Below are 21,400 nucleotides of genomic sequence, written 5' to 3'. Positions count from 1 at the left end.
CGGCGGCTGCGGGCGGGGCCCGGTGGGGCGGAGGCGGGCGGCACCACGACGTCAGCCGTCCTTGGGCTGAGATCCAGGTGGGGGCGAAAAGGGGTGCCCTGCGGGGATGGGGCACCCGGAGACAGGCGAGCCCCTCAGCCTGCGCGCAGAAGAACCCTCCAGTTGAGCCAGTGCAGCCTGAGTGGCAGCTGGTGAGGAAAGACCCCTGGAGCAGCCAGGAGACCAGGTGTAGCTCTGGCTCTGTCACCAGCTGTGAGGGCTCCTTGCTCTGAGCCTCAGTTCCCCGTCTGTATAATGGAGAAAGTGATCTCTCCCTTGCCTGCCTCCCAGGGACAGTTCCAGAAGCCAGAGTGCATCACAGGTAATGTGAGTAGCAGCTGAGCTGCGGCACCTGAGTCATACCAGCCACTCTTTACCTCAGACCCTCAAACTCCTCAAGACCCTTGGACTTGGGTTCCTTAAGCCCAAGCTCAGCCCTGTGAGGGCAGGTGTGTGTTCTTCAGGGCCTAAGGCATAGGCAAGGATAGAAGAAAAACACAAATCCTGGAAGATTTTCACGCGTGGCATTGTGTGAAATGCCATTTCACAGATGCCATTTCACCCCATTTCACAGATCAGAAAACAGGCAGAGCTGGTAAGCTCTCCATCTGAATTCCCACCGTGGGTGGAGCCAGAGCAAAAACTGAGCAGCTGGGAGGGGCCGGGGTCACATCACACAGGGCGTCGAGCGGGAGGAGCAACAGGGCCAGTGGCTGCTCTGGGGCTCCTGGGCCACGCCTGCCCCCTCCCACATAGCCCCTGTCCGTGGGAGGGGGCCTGAGGATCCTGACTCCATGGCACAGCGGGTGAGCCTTCCAGTTGAAAGCTGTCTCCACGTGGGCTCATGGGCATGAGCCCGTGCGCATTGCACAAACCTGTGAGCCCTATGCCCCCAGCACACGTCTGTCTGTCTCCCTGTCCTCATGCACAGATGTGCCCATGATTGCATGTATGCCATATAGGCCTTGTCCCCTCTGCATCTAGAGCCAGCACAGTTTCTGGGGCTGGGAGGAGACTTTTAGTCTTGTCCTTCATGCCCAGTGGTCACTGGCCCCTTTGTTCTCTCTGGACACCAGTGACAGCCCCACACCCCTACCCAGGACCCAAGCCCACTCACCTGTGTCGTCGGAGACACTGGGCCTCTGGCTGCCAGCTGGGGAGCGCAGAACTTCATCACTGTACATGAGGAAGCTTTCGTACTCTCCCCCACTCTGGGCGTCCACAATGGGGATGTCTGGGATGATGGGGACTGCAGGGGTGGGCGGGGGGTGAGCGGGGCCTGGCCTGGGCCTCCTGTCCTCCCCTCCTGTCTGCCCTGAGCCTCCCTACCCACCACTCACTGGACATGGGCCGCTTGGGCTGGGTGGCCAGGTTGATGATGGCCTCCCGCTCGGGCCCCCAGCCTGCCCCGTTGCGCGCCTTCACCGTGTAGCGGTATGGCTGGGACTCCCGCAGGTTCTCAATGAGCAGCATCCGCCTCTTGGGGCCGTCCACCAGCACCTTCTTCATGGGCCCGATGGGTCCTGGGGCAGGGAGAGTGCTTCAGAGCGGTCATCCAGGTTCTGGCCCGCTCCCAGCCCTGCCTCTGACTTAGCAGGACTGCCGCGCAGCCCCTGAATGGCACCCAGGGGGTTTGGGGAACAAGGCAGGGATTGAGCAGCTATTGAAATCCTGTGGCCTGCCAAGCCCTGAGACTCTGGGCATGACTGATAAAGAGAAGTGTCACCAACTCTCCCAAGGGCTCATCATTAAGTGGCAGAGCCAGGACTAGATTCAAGTTGGCCCCAGTGTCACCTCTACTGATCGGTAAATGGTCCTGAGTCTAAGGTGCCTCCGGGAGAGGCTTGCCCAGTGGCGAGGGCACTCATGGCCTGTGCTTCACTGTCCACAACCAAACCCAGATGTCCTGTTGAGGAAGTGAAGGTGGAGACATGAGAACACCCACCCGGCTGCCCTGTGGTCACATGGCAAAGATGGGAGGAGAGAGGCTGCTGGCTCAGGGGAGCTGTACTTCAGGAAAGGCCGAGGTTTGTGAGAGCTAAGGGTGTCAAGACAGAGTGCAGGTTATGCAGGAGGGCCACTGGGTGTCACATTAGCAGAGAGCAGAGGCCAAGCAGCTCTTTTCCACTCACACCTAGGAGGGTGGACACGCAGCCCTGAGAGGAAGGAGAAAGACAGCCCCAGCTGCGCTGAGAGAGTTACAGTCCCTAAGCCCAGATATAATGAGATGGGGTTTGCCATGTTGAAAGACTCCTGGAAGACCAGGAAATGTCCCAGTTTCCAAAGAGGTCCCAAGGAGGGTTCTGGAAAATGACACCTGATAAGCTTGATGTCCAACCCCCAGAAAACAACTGTGCTCAAAAGAATTGGTGACGGAGGTCCGTCAGCCTGGGGGGGTCTCTTGCTAGAGGTGGGGGCTGCCCTTAGCCCACCCCCTACCATTTCTGTCATCTGGTGGGAGAAGGGAAGAGGACACCGAAGTGCTGATGCCCTCGGGCCGGGAAGGCTGCCTGCACATTCAGGCTGAAGCTACGGCTCAAACCATCAGGGACGAACTTTCATTGGGATATGTGTCGCTCCTGAGATTAAAGGCAGGGTCAGAGGAGATGTCCCGACCATGCATAGACCAGGTGATGTAAAGTCAGAACGAGCCAAGGACGTGATGCAGCTGCTAAGAAGGTTGTGCTTGGTCTGCCTGGCTAATAAAAAGCCTCCAGCCTGACGCCCAGAACGATCCAACCCCTTTGCCCTCTGCCCTGCTGGGCTACCTGGGAGTGCTGAGCCTAACCCACTTAGGACCATAGGTCGTATGAGGGTGGTGAGCTCTCCATCCTGGGACTCAGCAAGCAGAGGTGAGGGTGCGAGGAGGGGGTCCCTGCACCAGGTAAGAAGGGACCAACTTCCTTCGAATACTTTCTCATCTTGACAATTGGCAGGATGCCCTTGACAACTGCCCTTCCCTCCCTTCCAGGACTGGGGAGAAATAACAGTTCTGCCAGGTGCTCTGGTCTAGGGCTGCCAGATAAAAGGTGGCATGAAATGTCCTAGAAAAATTGGTTTATCTGAAATTCAGGGCGTCCTCTGCTTTTGTTAAATCGGCAACTCTATTCTGGCCCTAAGAGAACAGTGTAACAATGAGCCACTCTGGTTACCTGTATGGGAAGGTACCCCATTGTGACCCCATTACATATGCAACCCCATTGCACATGTGTAACATCAGGCCTTCCAGCCGCATGGGCCCTGGAAGCCTGACCTTGGAAGGCAACCTGGCCCAAACCTGCCCACAAGCTTAATGATGCTCAGGCAACCAGATGCATGGGGCTCATCCACAGACCAGGACAGCGTGGCCTCCCACCCCTTCCACGGCCGGCGACCCAGGGGGCAGAGGGAGGGGTCCAGGTTCTTACGGTTGTCTTCATTGACCAGGCCGTAGCAGACCTCATAGGCCGTGATCTCGCCGTTGGTCTCGGCTGGCTCAGCCCAGCTCAGCTGGGTCACGGTGGAGGAGACAACATTGAAAGCCAGACGCCCCGGCTCACTGGGTACTGGGGTGGGGGTGCAGGAAGAGAGCTGTCAATGGCAGGGAGAGGGCAGAGTTCTGGGAGGTAGGGGGGGCAGGGCCAGGCACACTGGCATCAGGGTAGCTGGGAGACAGATGGGTGGTCGTGGTGAGGTCTCACCTTCCTGGTGGGTGCGGCAGGACACCAGGGAGCTGTAGGGGCCCTCGCCCTCTACCCCGTAGGCGCACACCTTCATCTCATAGTCGCAGTACGGGTACAGGTTGGTGAGCTCCACCGAGGTCGCCTTGCTGTCGAGCAGGTGGGCTTCGGACTCGGAGTCACCCTGGATCCAGTATTTCACCTGCTCCCAGGGGAGGGGCTGATCAGCAGGGAGCGGTCAAGCGCCACAGCTGTTCTCCCTGCATTGACTTCCTGCCCTTATTGTCCCCTTTGCACAGATGAGACAGGGAGGCTTGCTAGGGGTTGACTGACCTGCTAGGTTCACACAGCAGGGCTGGAGCACAGTGAGGGGGACAGGGGGGTGTCTCCTGGGTGGAGGGAGGGATCACATTCCAGGAAGGAGGGCAAACATCTGAAAACTCCCCGGGGACAGATTGGGGGTTCCCCTGTCCACTCATACTCAGCCCACTGGGGCCAAGCACGCCCTCTCTCCCTCAGGGCCCTCTGGCCTCGGAAGGCCACCTCCCCAGTGGGTGCCGGGCCTCACCATCCAGCTCCTTTATCACCCCCCACCTTACCCTGTATCCTGTTGGTTTGCCAGGAGGGGGCATCCAGCTGAAGTGGATTTTCCGGGACCCTGCGGCCTTGGCACTGAGGTTCTGTGGGGCACTCAGGTCACCGCGAAGGGGTGGGACTGATGACAGGGTCTGGCTCGGGAAGCTCTTGTCCACCTCATCTGTAGTGGGTCAAGTCTGGGTGAGACAGCCAGCTCAGACAGCCCCCCTTTGAGCAGGGCAGGAACCCATCCTGACCACCAGGGGGCACCAGAGACCCAGTTAAACACCCAAGGCTCCATCCTCAAACAGCACTCAACTGACACCTCAAGGGGCTGGTGCCCCCACTGGTGCTGCAGGGGGCATCCTGCCAAGCTTGGTGGAGGGCCCAGGAGGGAGGAGTGGTCTGCCCCCTTTCTCTCTTGGCAGCCAAAGGAATGTTCCACATGAGGACATTTGCTGTGCACCCCAGGTTCCTCCCTCCTCTCCCGTCTCCCCTGCAAGTCTCCTCTGGGGGTGGGCTCATGAACACCACCCCACTGAAGACTAAGGACCCATAAGAACTAACTTTCACCCCATCTGGAAACACCTGCATTTTAGTTGAAACTAAGACTGAATGAAGTCAAAGGGCTGGGGCCTAATGGTGGGATTCACGACACCCTCAGCAGGCCCGCGGCCACAACGTGACCCCAGCCTCTCTGGCTGGCACTCTCTCGGGTGCCAGATAAAATGCAGGACACCTAGTTAAATGGGAATTTCAAATAAACAGCAAATACTTTTTAAAGAATAAGTATATCTCAAATATTGCATGGGACATACTTATAGTGCAAATGTGTCTGTTGTTTATCTGAACTTAAAATTTAACTGGGCGTCCTGTATTTTGAGAAGGCCCCAGCCCTCCCTCTCAACCTGCTTAAACTGACCCCAGGCTCTGCCCACCTTGGTCCCCAATGATGACAGTGGCCGAGTGGGGCTGGCCCAAGCGAGCCCCGAACTTGGGGTTGCTGAGTTGGATGTGGAACCGGCGGGTCTGGCGGCCTCGCAGGAGGGAGTCCATCTCCTGCAGCTCCAGGAGCTTCACCTGTAGCTCCTTCCAGGTCTCCCCAGGCTGGAACAGCAGCTCGCCCTCGGCAGGGATGTAGTCCTGGGAGTGGGGAGGGGTCAAGTCAGCCCTGGGGAAATGAGTCACGGCTACACGCGCCGTCCCAACCTCATGGATACTGCAGAGCCCATTCCACACAGACTGTCCCACATGGACATATAATGGTTCAAGTTTATACGACACCTCCTGTGTGTCACTTTACAAATATTAGCTCATTTAATCCTCCCAGCAATGTGAGGCAGAGATACTACCATCTCCATTTTATAGACAAGGAACTGAGGCACACAGAGGTGATGAAACTTGCCCACGTTCACACAGGTAGTTGTGGTGGAGCCGGGATTTGAACCAAGGCTCAGAGAGAGATGGGTGCATGGCAGGTCTGGAAAGTCCCACACAGGCAGTTTCTCATTCTGGGGGAGCTGGGATTTGCAGGCCCCTCCCAGGGCCTGAGGAACTGTCTGTCCCCCACACCGTGGCTCTTAAGTCTAGGAGCCGGCCTGGCCCCAGGACCTGCCTCCTAGGTGGGGCACTTCCATCAGCTCTAGCTTTCTACTTTCAATGCCCCAGAGCTTTCCTGAGTGTCTTGGGATGAGTGTGTACGTGTGTACGTGTGTGCAGTGGATCAACTGAAATGTGGGGGCGTTTGTGGGAAATCCTTCTCTCACACACAGCCACTAGGTGGCGCTCCAAATCAACATTTCAATTCAGGGCACAGCTAGTCAGACCTGCAGTTAACACCAGGCACATTCAAACACTACAAAACCCAGAAAATGATACAGCAAGTGTGAGAAGAGCAGGAGTTGCCTGCAAGATAACCGACCTGGGCCAGGAGGTGCTTCAAAAATGTCAAAATCATGAAAGACAAAGTCAAGGAGTTTTTTCTAGGTTAAAGGAGACTCAAGACATGACAGCAAAATGCAATCTGATGCCTGATCTTTGGCTCCTGGATTGGGGTGAGGAGGAAGCTATCAAGGACATATTGGGACATGTGGGCACGGGGAGATCTTAAAATAGACGAATTATTAGGTACTAGTACAATGTGAAGTTTCTTAAGTTTGGTAATTACGTTGTAGTTTTGTAGAATGACCTTGTTCTGAGCAGGTGCATGCTGAAGTGGTTAGGGTCTACAGGAAGTCTACAACTTTGAATAGTTCAGCAAATCGAGCTAAATAAAACTCTCTCCCTTTCTCTCTACAGTCATAGACATAGAGCTATACACCTACAGATATATCTGTATTTATACCATGCATGTATACCTATATCCATATATAGAGAAAAAGCAAATACTAACAATTGGTGAATCTATGGAAAGGGTCAGTGGACGCTAATTTTATTAGTTTCTCCATTTTTCAGTAGGTTTGAAGTTTTCCCAAATAAAAAGTTGGGAAACAATGAAAATGTTTAAAATATAAATACCACCAAAACCGTCTTTATAAAAGCATAATAGGATAGCCAAAATTGCTCGTATAATATGGCCTATTCAGTGAAATTTCTGGACATAAAATTCTTTGGAGATTTTATTGGGAGTATTGGAGCAGTAATGAAAACTCTTCCTACCATTACAAAGAAGAGTCGGGTGTGGCCGGCCGCTGGGACCTGCGGAGCCCATGTTCTCCCCTGTATTTGCTGAAGGGGCCTGTGGGCTCGGTGAGACTAGACTTTATTACTTTTCGAGTGAATTTTTGATATGAATATTTTTAGTTTTTAAATGTTGGTAATAAACTCAGAAAAACAGACAAACCTGTAAGCAGAACCAAGCACACCCACCCCCGGATTTGGCCGCTCCGAGACAGGCCCAGTGATAAAGGGGACACCGGCCCACACATACAGCACCCTCTGCCCTAAAGGCTGCTTTTGAGCTTGGGCCCAGGAGGGCCTGTCAGGCAAATAGCGACAGCCCTTGGGGCATCTCCCCCGGGGACATGGGGGCTGCGATCCTACCTCAAGAAGCCCAAAGCCCCCAGACTGGGGCAGATGGGAGAGTGCCATTCTCTATGAAGGATTTGTTGGAAGGGAGACATAAGTGGTCTGGACATGTCTCTGGCCTCAGTCCCTGGCAGCGATGGGGCATTACTCAGGGTGTCACTGGCACTTTTGGTGAGCAGGACACCCCTGCTGCAGGGTGGGAGGCACAGGTGGACATGGGCCAGCCAGGGACACCACCAGCATCCAGGACCCGGCAGCTGCCATGCCCCACTCCCATGGGCCCCTGGACTGTGCCGTCAGCCCCATGCTGGAGCCTTACCCGATTGCTCTTCGCCGTGTTGTCCTGTGTGCGGTAGGAGACCTGCGACTTGCCACTGTCCAGGATGCGCCGGACGACGGGAATGCGGGCCACTTGCTCCCCGCCACTGACCAAGTACTCGGACTGCTCAAAGGACACTATCCCGCTGGCTGCAGGGAACCCGGGCAACGGTCAGGGGGTCCTAGCCTCAGTCCCTTCTCAACTCCTACCTTCCCTCCGGCCCATCCCAGCCCAGAAGCCAGGAGTCAACTTGTCACCCCTACCCCACCACTCTCTGAGGAGGGCAGAGGGAGGCAATGGAAAATTCCTCCAGAAAAAGTTGAGAGGTCTGGAACAGTGTCAGGGCAGAGAAAGGAGGCCAGATGGGGGCACAGCCCAAGAGGAGGCCCCGAGTCCAAGGAGCAGGTCGGGGGGCAGCTTGGGTGTCCATGGTGCAATGCCTTGCCCACGCTGTAGATAGGTTCAGGCAAAATGAACCCCCAGTGCCTTCCTGCTGTGATGTCCTGGCATCCTAGGGAGGCCCATTCAATCCCCTCAGTTTAGGCACCATAAGGGTGAGCACAGGGTGGGGGATGTGGGACAGCTCCAGGAGGATCCAGCACCCCGTGGTTATAACAGGAGCACCCACATGGAATGCTTGCTACCAGGCAGTGTGCAGAGCTGTACAGCCATGTACCCCTCCCAAGAGCCTGATATGCATTTTACAGATGGAGAAACCAAGGCTCAGAGAGGTTAAGTGACCTATCTAGGCCACACAGTCGGCCCCAGTTCCACTCGGATCCCAGGAGAAACGAGGGGCCCCAGGGTCCCCTTTGTGCTCCCCATTTCCCCCCTCATGACCGACCTTGCTCCTTAATGATGGTGATGTTTACCAGGCGGCGGCCGAGGGTGGCAGTGCCCATGGGCACATCGATGGCCTCTACCAGCAGCTGCTTCTCGTCGTCATCCTCAGGCCGGATGAAGAGGGGCACCCGCACGTCCACCAGCTCCACGCCCTCCTGGAACTCCACCATGCCCCGGGCGTCTGGGTGGGTGTTGGGAGGTGGTCAGATGTGGGTCAGAACTGGGGTGGCAGTTGTGAGGGAGCCGCGCGGGGAGTCTGCCCACCTACCATGGTCCGAAATGAGGGTGTAGTAGCCGGGGGCCACCTTGAGCTCATGGAAGGTCCCCTGTGCCACATGCTTCTCTGTCAGCTTCAGCAGGGGCTGCTTGGCTGAGCGTGGTGCCATCAGCACCGTGTCCATGATGGTGTGGTCTTGCCTGGGGTTGGGGGGGCAGGTGCGGAGGTGTTAGGCTGGCCAGGAGGCTGGCACTTGACCCTGTTCACCTCCTGCCGGTCCTCTCCCCATCAAGGGACAAGATGCAGGGCAGCAAACAGTGCACGGTCTTCAGGGCCAGGCCGTATGGAGGCCCATGCTGGTCCCACCACCTTACCCTGTGACCTCAGCCAAGCCCCTGCACCCCCGAGCCTCAGTATCCTCATCCGTGAAATGGGGATACCTTCGCTCACCTCACCGAGAAGGGCTGGGGGTGCAAGGAGTAGATGTAAGACAGCAAAGACGCAAAGAGTGTAGGTGCTGAACCAGACTGCCTGGGTTCAAATCCTGACCCTATGTCTTCGTCAGGTAACCTTGGGCTACTCACTTCAGCTCCCTGAGCCCCGGCGTCCTTATTTATAAAACGGGAATAGCAATGGTACCTCCCTCACCGGGTTGATGAGAGGGTTGATAATACAGCCATGCACTGAGAACAATGCCTGGCCTATCGGTAGCCCTCCAGATGCCGTTCTCCATGGCTCTCACTGATGGTGGCGAGCTCGGTGAGAACTGTACTCTTCACGGCATGGTTCTGTCCTCTGCACACGGAGGCCCTGCTCACTCTCTCCCTGAAGGGCCAGGACTCAGGGGTGTGTAACCTGCTGGACCCCAGAGGAGGGATGGCGCTGGGAACGGGGCCACCCTGGTCCTTGGTGGTCTGTCCCTGTGGTCTGCCTGTTTGTACAGGGGCTGGCTCATAGTGAGAGCGTCGCATCACTATTTCATGAATGAAGGTTCTAACCCATGACAGACACTTTCGGCCCTCCCTTCCTATGGTTTGGAGGTGGGGCAGGGGGTGGTAAAGTAGGGGGCACATGGGGCTGGGGCTGCCCAACCTGTGTGTCTTCAACTCACTTTTTCCCGGCATTGGGCTGCTGCCTGTGGGGGCACAAAGAGGCGACTGTGAGCCAGAAGTTCCCTGGGGCAGCTCCCCCACCCAGTCCCGGGCACCCAGGACCCACCGGAACTTAGTCTGCTGGAGCTTGTGTGCGCCTGTGATCTGTCTGTATACCTCGTTCAGCTGCCAGGCAAGGGAGGGCCGTGAGGCTGGGGCCCTGGGTGAGCCTCTACCCAGAGCCATCCAGCCCCCGAGGACCTCTCAGGGTTGGCTGGGGGCATACCCAAGGGCATACCCATTGCCTCGTCCCCTTCAGGAAACAGTCACAGGGAACAGGTCCCCGGATGACTCCATGCCAGGTCCATGTCCAAGGAAGCCCCCCTTTCCTACCCGGAAACTCCAGGTTCCGTATTTGCCTTCCCACCCAGCAGTATCACACCCATGCCCAGAGGCGCCAGCTGCCCACGGAGTGGCTTCTTTGGTCCTTACATTCTCCTCCACCTCCTGGCGCAGCTGGTCACATTCTCGAGTGTCAGGCTTCAGCAGGTTCTCAGTGCAAAGGCGGGCGAGGCGCAGGGACAGCCCATAGGGCACTAGGGGCAGGCAGGGATGGGGGTCGTCAGCCCCCTGCATAGTGGTCACCCCAGAAGCGCCCTCCAGGAGCCATGCTAGGATGCGGGGACAACTGGCTGGCTGGGGGCCTGAAGCCTGTAGCACCATCAGGAACGAGAGAGGTGGCCAGGCCTGTGCCTGCATCCAACACTCAGAGAAACAGGAATGGTGTGATCCCAGACCATGGAACAGCAGGGAATGTGCCCCGGGCCCCAAGGGCACCGCCAAGACCTGCAGTGCCCAGCCCCGACCCTTACCCAGCTCTGTGGGGTTGGTGCTGGCAGCGTGAGTGGCAAAGCCAGGCCGCTGCATGTTGTTGGTGATCTTCCAGCGGACCATGTCACGCCCCTTGAGGTTCCCGCTGCGCAGCATGGGTGTGTCCAGGTGGTCCGAGGCCATCAGGTTCTCCCGTAGCATGTAGTGGTCTTCCTTGAAGCCCACCATGTGGCCTGTGGGACAGGGTTCTCAGCACAGGGCCCTCCCTAAGCCCTCTCAGCTACACCCCCTCAGGTGGGACCCCAGGGCCCTCCACCTCAGTTCCAGACTCAGCCCTCAGTTTCCCTCCACCCTAACTGGGGGTAAGAGTGGTCAGAGCCCCACCGCCTCTGCCAATACTGGGCCCATACCTCGGTTGCAGCAAGGGAGAAGTGCCAGGCAGGCCTAGGGGACAAGGAGTGGGGATGAGGGCTGGGACAGCTGCCCAGCCCAGGTAAACCCCTCCAGTCACCACCCCCACCCACTCTAATGGTCCAGAGAAGCCACAGTGCCTCCCCCAGACACCAGGATACCCAGGCAGTTGTAAGGATCCAGGTGTGGGGCACATAGGGTGGGTAAGAGGGTGATGGGGACAGAGGTTCCCAAAATTTGTGCCACAGTATGTATGCATGGTCCTGCCAGATGCTTTGTAAGGGTTCTGTGATCAAACCCATTTGGGAAGCACTGAATTCATTCCCCATGTTCCTCTTACAGTTTCACCATGCATACAACTAGATCAAAGGCTCTGAGAAGTCCTGCAGAAGTCCTGAGATCAAATGATTTGATCACAGAATTTTTCTCTGTAACACACGCTAATATCCCCAACACTGGAGGTTACTACAGAGTGATGCCTCTGCCCCCGTGCCGTGCCATCCTCCATGCTTTCCTGTGCCCGTCCTTCCCTGTTGGCTCCCATGACCCTTTGCATGTGGCTGACCCCAGGGCAGGTGCTCCCAGGTATCCAGTCGCTTGCTCATGGTTGGCAGAGGTGAGGGGCTGGGGCGGGGAGGGCACTAGAGCTGGGCAGAAGATGCGGGTTTGCCTGACCTCTGCCACCTACGAGGACCCTGGTGGGGACCCTGAGGGAGCTGTCACCTTGCAGCAGGCACAGTACTTCCAGCAGAGCAGGAGCAGCAGTGCCAACAGCAGCAGCAGGAAGATGAGCAGGGGAATGAGCCACCAGAAGGAGCCGGGAGGGCAGTCTGGGAAGGAAAGCAGAAGGCGAGGAGGAAGGTTATGCCCATCCCCCACCCAGGGTCCGACTGGCCGCCCACCTCCGCCCACCTCTGTCCGCCCGGCCGCCAGCTCACCCTTCTTCCTGTGCACCAGGACGGTGCTGTTGGGCCCTGGGGTACCGTCGCCCTCCACCGTGTAGCTGTAGTTGCAGTCATCGTCCTCATCCCGGAAGGAGCAGTACTCCACCACCTCCTCCGCTGAACCCACAGATGGTCAGCAGGGCACCCCACCCCACCCTGCAGCACCCCAGTGCCCCCCATCCACCCATCCTGAGCATCACTCAGGAGCTGGGGTTCTAGAAAATTTATCTGACCTAGAAAAGAGGAGGCTGTGTAGCCCGATGGCTCAATTATGTGCCCCTGCTGTGCCCCTGTCCCTGCCCAGCTATGTCCCCTGCCCAAGCCTGGTGCCCCCAGCCCAGACTCTTTGGTCCCTAAACAGCTGTGCTGCCTGCCCACGTCTGTGCCCCAGCCACACCATGTGCCCCCCGCTTGGATTCTGTGACCCCTCCCAGGTCTGGAACCTCTGTCTGGACTGCATGACCTCCAGTTGGATTACGCGTCCCCTTCCCAGCTCTACGCCCATGTGAGTGACACCCCCTACCTAACTGGATTCCCCCCTGCCTAGGCTCTCAGCACCCCTGGGCCTTGGCCCCTGATCCATACCTTTCTTAAGCTCGTCCACCACCTTGACCTTGAAGCTGCACTCCTCGCATGTGCGCCCCTTCTTCTCACCAGTGCCCCAGGCCTGGCACTGCACGCAGGAGCGCAGGTCCTCACAGAGGCCCAGACGGACCTGGGTGGCAGAGGAGGAGCCGATGGGCACTGTGCTGGGCAGGCCTCTGTCAGGCCCACTCCCCCACCTCACACCCGTGTCCGGCCTGCTCCTATGGCGCCAGGCTCAGCCCTTCCTGTCCTCCTCGCCCTGTGCCCAAGGTTCCCGCGCCCACACCCCAGCAATCCTGGCCTCACCGCTGAGTAGTTGATCTCGCAGATGGTGTCCGTGTAGAGGGACTGCTGGTTGCATTGGCAGCGACCACACTTGCAGTGGCCACGCCCATTACAGATGCCCTGAAGCGAGAGGAAACACCAGTGAGCTAGCTGCACCCCCATCCCTGCCAGGGAGGGTAGGTGATCCTGACTGAGGACCCCTTGACCACCCCATACTGCCTGCCTCATGCCCAGACCTACCCCATTGCTGTCGATGCAGGTGGCATTGCTGAGAGGACAGTCACAGCTTGCGCCTGTCCAGCCAGGCTCACACACACACTGGCCCATGGAGCAGCGTCCCCGGTCTGCAGGGCAGAGGGGGGAAGGGAGAGGAGAGCTCATTCACACCTGCAGTCCAGGCTGCCCATCTGCCAAGGAGGGCCTGTAGGGGATGAGCCTTGGGAGCTAAGGTGTTTCCAGCCAGGAGCAGAGCTATCTCTTCTTCTATTTCTTGGAATTTCCTTCCCTCCGTCTGTCCCCCTCCATCCCACCGTCTACCTTCCTCACTGCAGCCAGAGTGACCATCTCAAAACACAAATCCAAACATGTGGCCTCCCTGTTTAAGAACCACTAGTGAGTCTTGGCCAATGCAATAAGGTAAGAAAAAGAAATAAAACATTAGTACTGGAAAGCAAGAAATAAAACTGTCATTATTTGCAAATATCAGGAACATGTCACAAAATGTCAAGAAAAATCTATAGGTAAATTATTAGATTTCATAAGTGAGTTTAGCAACGTGGCTGGATACAAAGTTAACATACAAATAGCTAGAAAATAAAATCAAAATCTTCAATGACTCCCTTTTGCCTAGAGGATAAAGTCCAATATTCTTAGACTAGAATAAGGGTTGATTTAACTATGGCCTACAGGCCAACCCCCCTCACTACCTGTTTTTGCAAAAGTTTTACTGGAACATAGCCACACTCACACTCATTTATTTACGTATTATCTATGCTGCTTTCTGCTACACTGCAGAGCTGAGTTGTTGTGACAGAGACCACAAAGCTGAAAACATTTATTTCCTGGCCCTTTAAGAAAAAGTTTGGATTAGACTAGAATTGGACGCTTCTTGAACTGGAAGCCAAACCTCCCATGCTCTGGTCTTGCCTCCTTCCCCAGCAAGCATCTCCCTCCCTTCCTTCCTTGACGCTCTGCCTGTGCCAAATGCCTGCCTTTCTCCAGATGTGCTGCCTTCTCCTTCTATTTCTCTGAGCATGCTCTGGGATGGATAGTTGAAGAGGAGAGATATCAGACAAAAGCAAGAACGGACGAAGGTACAAAAGCAGGGGCTTGACCCCCAGTGGCAAGTATACAGTTGATGCTTAATAAGCATTTGAAGAGTGGATTTTCATTCATCCTCCTCCATTCAATCATTCAATCCTTCCATGTGGCACCTGTCTGGGTCTTATGATCCCTGCCCAGCTCAGAAGCTCTGGCCAGACATTGTGCCCATGGCCTGGGCCACACTGTGTTAGGCCCTGGGGGGGCTACAGAGGACATGTAACTGCTAGAAATATTGCATCTTTCGAGAGAGGAAAGGTTGCCATGCCATAACCACCAACCACTGAGGGTTGAGCTGGGTGGTTCCCACCCTAATGAGATGGCAGAGTGAAGAAGGGAGGTGGACATGGACTGGTGGACCTCAGGGAAGCCAGGGTCTTAAACACAAGAGGAATGCCACACTTGAGGCCTTGGGCATCAAGTTTATAGAGGAGGAGAGAGGTCCAGGTTGGAGCTGGACTTGGGGGAGGCACTCAGGGAGTCCAGAGGAGGGCTGGGTCTGAACTTGAGGATTCTGACTACCAGCCTGGTGCTTCCAACCTGGGTCCTGATGGGAGACCAGTCGTGCAGGACAGGGGCTGGACACCCACGCCACCCTCACTGTCCCACACCCCCAGCGCTGGCCGCCGTGGCTGCTGAGCTCACCATTGCAGAGGAACCCGGAGGTGCGGGGACACTGGAAGTTGTCGTACTCGCAGAACTGACCCTCGTAGCGGCCTTCGCCGTAGCACACGCAGTGCCCACACTGGCACTCGCCGCGCCCCGAGCACGGCTTGTCCTCGCCCTCCCGCAGGCAGGGCTGTGTGTCACTCAGCGAACCGGTGGAGCAGTTGCAGTTTTTGCCACTCCTGAGGGAGGAACCATTTAGTTCTCTACAGCCTGGGAGAAGGCTGGGGCTTTTACCATTCCATTTTACAGATGAGGAAACTGAGGCTCTGAGAGGGCCGCGGTGGGGCCAAGTCATGCAGACAGCAGTGGCTGAGCTGACTCAAACTTCAGTCCCCTGGGATACCCCCCCATGTCTCTTCCTCATGACAGGCTTGTTCAATACTTTGAAGCTTTAAAAGCCCTACTACCCTTCATTTATGAGCTCATTCCTGATTAGGTTATACGTGCACACGGTTCAGAACACTAAGGTACAAAAGGTGTGGAGCGAAAAGTCAGTCTCCCCTCCTGTGCCAGTCCCCCAACACCCAGTCCCCACGCCCTGACGGCCACCGCTGTCCTGATTCTTGCGTGTCTTCCCTGGGATGGCCTGTGTAGCGATGCATTTCAAAGTGCTTTGAACTGGATCCGCCTAACAACTGGGCATGCCCCTCTCCTAGCCCTTCCTACGCCCCACCACCCACCCTCAGCCGGGCATACAGGGTGTGCCCGGGTCAGCCCCGCTGCCATCCTGGGTACCGCACACTCACCAGCCCTCGTTGCACACACAGTGTCCACACATGAAGTCTCCATGGAAGTGACAGTGAGGCGACAGCACCTCTTTTTTCTAAGACAAGAACATGGTGGAGTGTATGGGGGGGCCACTGCCCCTGCCTCTCAGGGTACCCTGCGAGGGACAGGTGGCCACAGGAGGCTCTGCTTCCCTACTCAGCGCTTCCCCCCCAACCAGGGGGGCCGTGTCTTACCAGCTCACAGGCGCACACGTCACAGATGACGTCCACGTCCATCCTGAGGCCATCGGAGAAGGAAGGCTTCAGATGGATGTTGCCCTTCTTGTCATCTTCCGGCAGCTGGCACACGTGCATCCCATCCACCTCCTCGATGGCCCGCAGCTGGACTTGGTAGGTGCCCTGCAGGGACCTCACTGTCAGCCAAGGCAGGCCCGGCAGGCAACCAGAGGGGGCGGTTGTGCCTGTAGGGCCTTCACCCTCAAGCTTCGGGATGTGCCTGGTCCTTGACACCCAGCTCCCTGCCTGCCTTTCCTCAGGGCTGAAAGCGTTCTCCTTCCTGGCACAGTCGCTTAATCATAACAATGACAGGAACAGAGCCTCCTTTGGCCCATTCACTCATCTGAGCAACCCTCTGAGCTCCACGCACAATCCCGCTCTACAGGGGAGATTATGGACAAGCTCATCCGAGGGGTTGACCCAGACGCCTTCAAACCCAGGCCTGTCTGACTCTAGAGACCCCCCTCTCGCAGGGCGCCCCCATTGAGGCGTACCACTTCCCCTCTCCGGATGTGAAAAGACCCAGCCTTCGTCTTCTGGAACATCTTGGAGGTGACCTCTGTCCGCAGGCTGCGGGGGCTGTCCAGGGCCCGGATGTCCAGGTTGGAGCGAATGCGCTAAAGGAGAGCAGGTGATCAGTGATCTGGGGGAGGCTGGACTCATCCACTCTGGCCTGGCCTGGCTGTGCGCCCCCCACACCTGCATGGAGGACTAGGGTGGTGGGGGTCAATGTGGCAGAGCCCACAGGCGCCTGGGGCCAGGCCCAGGTGGGCTCCCCAGGACCTCCAGGGACCCTTCCTCACTGGCCTATCCTTTTTGTTAACCCTGACTCGAGACATCCTTTGCCCTTTCTGCCTCCTCTCCAGCCCTGCCATGGAAGAACTCAGACTTGAGCCTGTGCTGTCACTCACATTGAAGGCCTCCTGCAGCAGCTCCACAATGTTGGACGAGTCCTCCTGCAGCACCCCCAGAGAGGACACGGGGAAATACGTGTGCAGCTTCTGCAGGAGAGAATGCCAGGCCCCGGGTTAAGTCTTTTTTTTTTTTTTTTTAAGATTTTTATTGGGGAATTGGGGGATGGGAACAGCGCTGGGGAATTGGGGGAAGGGGAACAGACAAGTTGCTGTCCTTTTGTTCTTCAGTCTAGTTGTGGAGGACGTTGCTTCACTGGCCCAAGTTGGCACCATCATTTGGCTCTTCCCAGGCGAGGCAGATCAGTTGCCGGCTTCTGGACGGCCGCTCACTGCGGCTGCTGGCCGCTCACGCTGGCTGCTGGCTACATACGGTAGCTCATGGCAACCCACTGCCACAGGGGCTGCAGCCTACACCGTCGCCAGCGACTCATGGCAGCCCAGCTCCAGGTTGAGCTGTTGTTCAGCATGTTAGCTGTGGAGGGCAGTGTCACTGGCCCTCATATGTGGGATCCGAACCGGGGCTCTCTGGCGTCCCAAGCCAGTTCTTAACCATCGCACCACTCGGCCGGCCCCCCGGGTTAAGTCTTGACAAGTATCATCCATCTCGTTGAATCCAGACCACAGCTCTGGGGTTATCTCCATTTTGCAGATGGGATCGTTAAGGCCTGGAACCTGCTGGTGATTCCAGGGCCTGCCCTCTTAGCCCCCATCTGGGTTGGGGGATGGACACATGACCTCCCCTCCTTACCAGGGCACACCCTAGAGGTGCTGCAAGTTTTGAGAGGAAGGAAGGGAGGGAGGGAGGGAGTAGGGAAGACGGGAGGAGCAGGGAAGGAAGGGAGGAAGGATGTCTGAGAAGGTCCATGGACCTCCCTCACCCGGCCTTCCTCTCACCCAGTAAGGCCCCAGGCCGCCCGCCACACACACCTCGTAGTAGCTGTAGGAGTAGTTGGTGACGGCAAAGATGGGGATAATGTTGTGTTTGCCAAGCAGGCGCACGAGGGTGGGTACCGACGGGTAGTCCTGTGTCCTGTACTGGGTGTAGGTGCCTGTGGCGTCCAGGTGGCACCTCTCGTCATTGCGATTCAAGATGCCGGCCAGCACGTTGGCACCGTCAGCCTCATAGTGGAAGGCCGACTCAGTGGAGAACACCAGCAGGTGGGTGCTGTCAGGGCGCCAGCCGATGTCCCCCTGGGGAGAGCAAGGAAGGGATGCCCCTTGAGCAGTCTGCCTGCTGAGGACATTCACTGCAGTGTCATGTAGGACTGCGGAAGCGAGTCCCGACATGGGGCTATGCAAGGCCACAGGACGAACAGCATGCCACTGTCATGAATGATGCATGTGACCGACAGTGCAGGGCTGACGACAGTGAAAACCGGAAACCGGTGATGGGCAATGGGAAATGGATGCCAGTGCACACAGTCGGCACCATGAAAGGTCTGAACCATTGGACTGTCCACCCAAGGTCTTCACCACCCTCGAGAATATTTTCACTGCATAGGAAAATGTATCCCATGCAGCATTCAATGAAAAGGCAGTTAAATAAAGTAGGTACAGCAGTACATCGCAATTTGTTAGAAAATAATATGGGGTGATTTTGAAAACTATGTATTACAAAAGAAAAAATGCTCACGACAGTGTTAAGTGAAAAAAAAAAACGAGTTTCAGAATTATAAGGACATTGACTCCAGCTATATAAAATAAAGAAAAGAGAACAAAATATGCGGGTGGGCTATCAGTGGGATATTATGCACAATTTCTGTTCTTTGTTTTCCAAATTGTCCATTATATGGGGACATTATTTTCAAAATGAAAAAACTGATGTGTACATATAAAGAAGTACCCTAGGGCTGGCTGAGTGGCTCAGTTGGTTAAGAGCTCACTCAAGAGTGCGAGCTCTGAGCAACAGGGTTGCCGGTTCGATTCCCAGCCCAAGCTGAGCTGCTGCTGACAGGTGGCAGGATGGCTCAGCTAAAAAAAAAAAAAAAGGAAGTACCCTCTTCAGCTGTCCAGCACAATTGGAGACTGGGCAGCTTGTGGGTCCTGGGGGACTGGCATTAATGGGGAGATTGGGTGGGATGCTGGCCTCAGGACACTGAAGGTTCCAGAGCGACAGGACTCACGTCTGCCTCAGTGGCCAATGCAAAAGCAGGCTGTGACTGCTCGGGCTGCGGGACCGTGGCTCCTGGCACATCTAAGCCCAGACCGTAATTGAGAACCACCCAGAGTGTCTGAGCCTGTCTTAGGGTGTGGGGGCCTCTGCCTGACACCAGAGCAGGCCAGTGGGCAGCTCGTGCCCTTGTAGAGAAGCACAGCCCTCGTTTAGGCTGGGAGGACCCTCCTTGGCACTCACTGTGCACACGGCCGTCTGCAGGATGGCATCAAAACCACCTTCGGGGGCATCCAGGTTGCCTGAGATCCTCTCTCCTTGTAGTTTTCTCCGGAACTCATCAACGTCGTCTGTCAGGCTGATGACATTCTTGAAGGAGAAGGGAGGATCACTGTTGGGCCAGGGCTCCTTCAGCCTGGGCAGAGGTGGGAGGGAGAGAGAGAGTCAGCGTGAGAAGCACCCACATTCCCCCGTGCCCACCCTCTCTGGGAAGCTACCCCTTTGGCTCATTTCAGCCAAAAGACTTGGAAGTGCCTGGGTGGAGAGGAGCAGGCAGCACAGCCAGGACCCCTGCCCACTCCGTCACTCACTTCTCAGGCCTCATGTCTGTCTGAGGGACGCTGACTTTGTCCACGAACTTGCCAAATCCAATAGTATAGTCGCTGGTGAGATGGCTCAGGACCTGGGCTGGGCGTCGACAAAGAAAAGAGCGAGCAGCTGAGCCCCAACACTCCCACATCAACACAGGGGATCAGGGCTGGCTCGGGAAGGGGGAAGAGGGGGGAAAACCGATTATCGGCACCTTGCATGCTGGGTATCAATTCACGTGCACAATAGCCTTGTCCCTATTTACAGATGGGGGAAATGGGACTCGGGGTGACCCAAAGTCAGGCATGGAGCAAGCTGGAGATGGTGGCCTTCTCTGAAGTCCCAGACTTTGAGGACACTCCCCTAGAAATGTGGGGAGGGACTTCTGGGGGGCGGGCGGCTCTGATGTCCTGCCCTTCCTTGTGGGCTGGGTGCAGCTGTCCTGAGCCCTGGCCTCCTGAGTAGGTGCCCAGCCTGCTGAGTTGAGGCCGTCCTGCCCATCCCTGCCCCTCTGTCCTCCATGCTGGCCCAGCTGTACCCAGATGCTGCCCCATCTGCTTGAGGTTGTCCAGATCGTCAGACATGGAGTTGGAGAAGTCCATGAGGATGTACAGGTCCACGGGGCTCTCCAGCGGCTCGAACACCTCCAGCTCAAAGTGCCACTCCTCACCTGGCCGCAGGCGGACCTGCAGCGCCTGAGGAGACACCTGGCTGCGTCGCAGAGTGGTGTCGATCTGGGTCTCCTGTGACCAGGGGAGGGGGACAGCTGGCTGCAGGGTCACTCCAGAGACCCAATGGGGAGCCTCTCAGCCCAGCTGGGGACACAATGGACCCCACAGATAGCCAGCCTTGAGCATGGACAGCCCACATGGACAGACCCCCGCTCCAAGTATACCTCTGTGACCTTGAAGCTGCTCTCCATGACGACCACGCTCTCTAGCCGGCAGCCCGCGGCCAGCAGCTCTGCCTGGGTGTTACAGCGCCGTTCCTTGAACATCTGGCCAAAAGGAGATGGGGTCAACAGGAGCAGTACCTGTCCCCTGCTTGTCCCAACCCTGGATTTATTCCCCCTGACTTCTTGCCTGTTCTCCCACACCTGCCTGGCCTGAGGCTGGGCAGAGGGTATGGCCCGTGTGGACTTGTCCAGAGCCGGGGTGGGGCGTGGTGAGGCGGACACGCAGGTTGGGGAGGTGGCCCCGGGTGAAGAAGGCAGGCTCACCTCGTCGGTGCAGTAGGCGCAGTCCTTGTCTACTCGGACACACTCGGTGCAGCTCTTCACCTGGGCCTTCTTGCAGCGGTTTGCTGGAGGGAATGGGCAGACCACTGAGACAGACCTCACCAAGACCGAGCCCTTCCCCACTGGCATCCTCACTTGAAAGGCAGGGCGTCTCTCCCCAGCTCACAGAGGAGTAAACACAGGCCGGCAGCTACATGCGTGGTCTGCCCTAGGTCGCACAGCCAGAAAGGGGCAAAGCCAAAACTCACACCTGGAACTTTGCATCTGAGTCCAGCGGGAAGGATGGTGGGGGCTTGAGGCAGAGGCACTGGCCCATCTGCTGGGGGGGACACCCTGGCGGTCCCCCTTGCTTACTCCTCCAGAGTAAAGAGGACTGTGTCTGTCTTGTTTATCGCTGTGTCCCTGGTGCCTAGCCCAAGGCCTGGCACACAGTAGGTCGTTAGTAAATACATGAAGTAAAAATCCAGAGTTTTCCCAAAGGTTACTGGGATTCCCTCTGGTTCTGTTTGGGTAATACTACAGGAAGGGCCTACTGTGTGCATCCAGTGTGCATAGGGGGTGGTCTCCTGGGCTCCAGGCAATGGTGCCTTGTCACCCTTTAACAATGGCTCTGGTGAGACCGCAGAAGCCCTGCAGCATTTGCCAGTCTCCAGAGTGTAAATATTGCCCCCAAGGCCTACTTCATGCTATCAACATGGCCTCGACCGAAAGGCCACATTTCGTGGGTAGGA

At 56.9% G+C, this 21,400-nt stretch overlaps 1 protein-coding gene across 3 annotated transcripts in view; it reads right to left on the bottom strand.

Moving 5' to 3' along the window:
- Positions 1 to 21,400, bottom strand: part of ITGB4 (integrin subunit beta 4) — a 28,923-nt gene that overhangs the window by 4,046 nt on the left and 3,477 nt on the right. For all 3 annotated transcript variants that reach the window (XM_019644489.1, XM_019644488.1, XM_019644487.1), the window contains exons 3-32: positions 20,652 to 20,734; positions 20,328 to 20,429; positions 19,971 to 20,175; positions 19,435 to 19,531; positions 19,088 to 19,259; positions 17,662 to 17,925; positions 16,732 to 16,821; positions 16,315 to 16,437; positions 15,779 to 15,943; positions 15,563 to 15,639; positions 14,793 to 14,995; positions 13,068 to 13,171; positions 12,849 to 12,947; positions 12,543 to 12,672; positions 11,952 to 12,074; positions 11,737 to 11,843; positions 11,013 to 11,046; positions 10,644 to 10,835; positions 10,264 to 10,367; positions 9,899 to 9,957; positions 9,792 to 9,815; positions 8,732 to 8,880; positions 8,465 to 8,644; positions 7,621 to 7,769; positions 5,213 to 5,417; positions 4,298 to 4,455; positions 3,720 to 3,900; positions 3,447 to 3,584; positions 1,380 to 1,562; positions 1,157 to 1,288 (exon numbers count right to left, since the gene is read on the bottom strand). In XM_019644489.1, the coding sequence (XP_019500034.1) occupies positions 1,157 to 1,288; positions 1,380 to 1,562; positions 3,447 to 3,584; positions 3,720 to 3,900; positions 4,298 to 4,455; positions 5,213 to 5,417; positions 7,621 to 7,769; positions 8,465 to 8,644; positions 8,732 to 8,880; positions 9,792 to 9,815; positions 9,899 to 9,957; positions 10,264 to 10,367; positions 10,644 to 10,835; positions 11,013 to 11,046; positions 11,737 to 11,843; positions 11,952 to 12,074; positions 12,543 to 12,672; positions 12,849 to 12,947; positions 13,068 to 13,171; positions 14,793 to 14,995; positions 15,563 to 15,639; positions 15,779 to 15,943; positions 16,315 to 16,437; positions 16,732 to 16,821; positions 17,662 to 17,925; positions 19,088 to 19,259; positions 19,435 to 19,531; positions 19,971 to 20,175; positions 20,328 to 20,429; positions 20,652 to 20,734 (4,032 nt within the window). The remainder of the gene's footprint in view (positions 1 to 1,156; positions 1,289 to 1,379; positions 1,563 to 3,446; positions 3,585 to 3,719; positions 3,901 to 4,297; positions 4,456 to 5,212; positions 5,418 to 7,620; positions 7,770 to 8,464; positions 8,645 to 8,731; positions 8,881 to 9,791; positions 9,816 to 9,898; positions 9,958 to 10,263; positions 10,368 to 10,643; positions 10,836 to 11,012; positions 11,047 to 11,736; positions 11,844 to 11,951; positions 12,075 to 12,542; positions 12,673 to 12,848; positions 12,948 to 13,067; positions 13,172 to 14,792; positions 14,996 to 15,562; positions 15,640 to 15,778; positions 15,944 to 16,314; positions 16,438 to 16,731; positions 16,822 to 17,661; positions 17,926 to 19,087; positions 19,260 to 19,434; positions 19,532 to 19,970; positions 20,176 to 20,327; positions 20,430 to 20,651; positions 20,735 to 21,400) is intronic.

Source organism: Hipposideros armiger, unplaced genomic scaffold (genome assembly GCF_001890085.2).
Source record: "Hipposideros armiger isolate ML-2016 unplaced genomic scaffold, ASM189008v1 scaffold_87, whole genome shotgun sequence".
Taxonomy (NCBI): Eukaryota; Metazoa; Chordata; class Mammalia; order Chiroptera; family Hipposideridae; genus Hipposideros; species Hipposideros armiger.
Note: the sequence above shows the minus strand (reverse complement) of the source record. Positions and strands in the feature narration are given on the sequence as shown.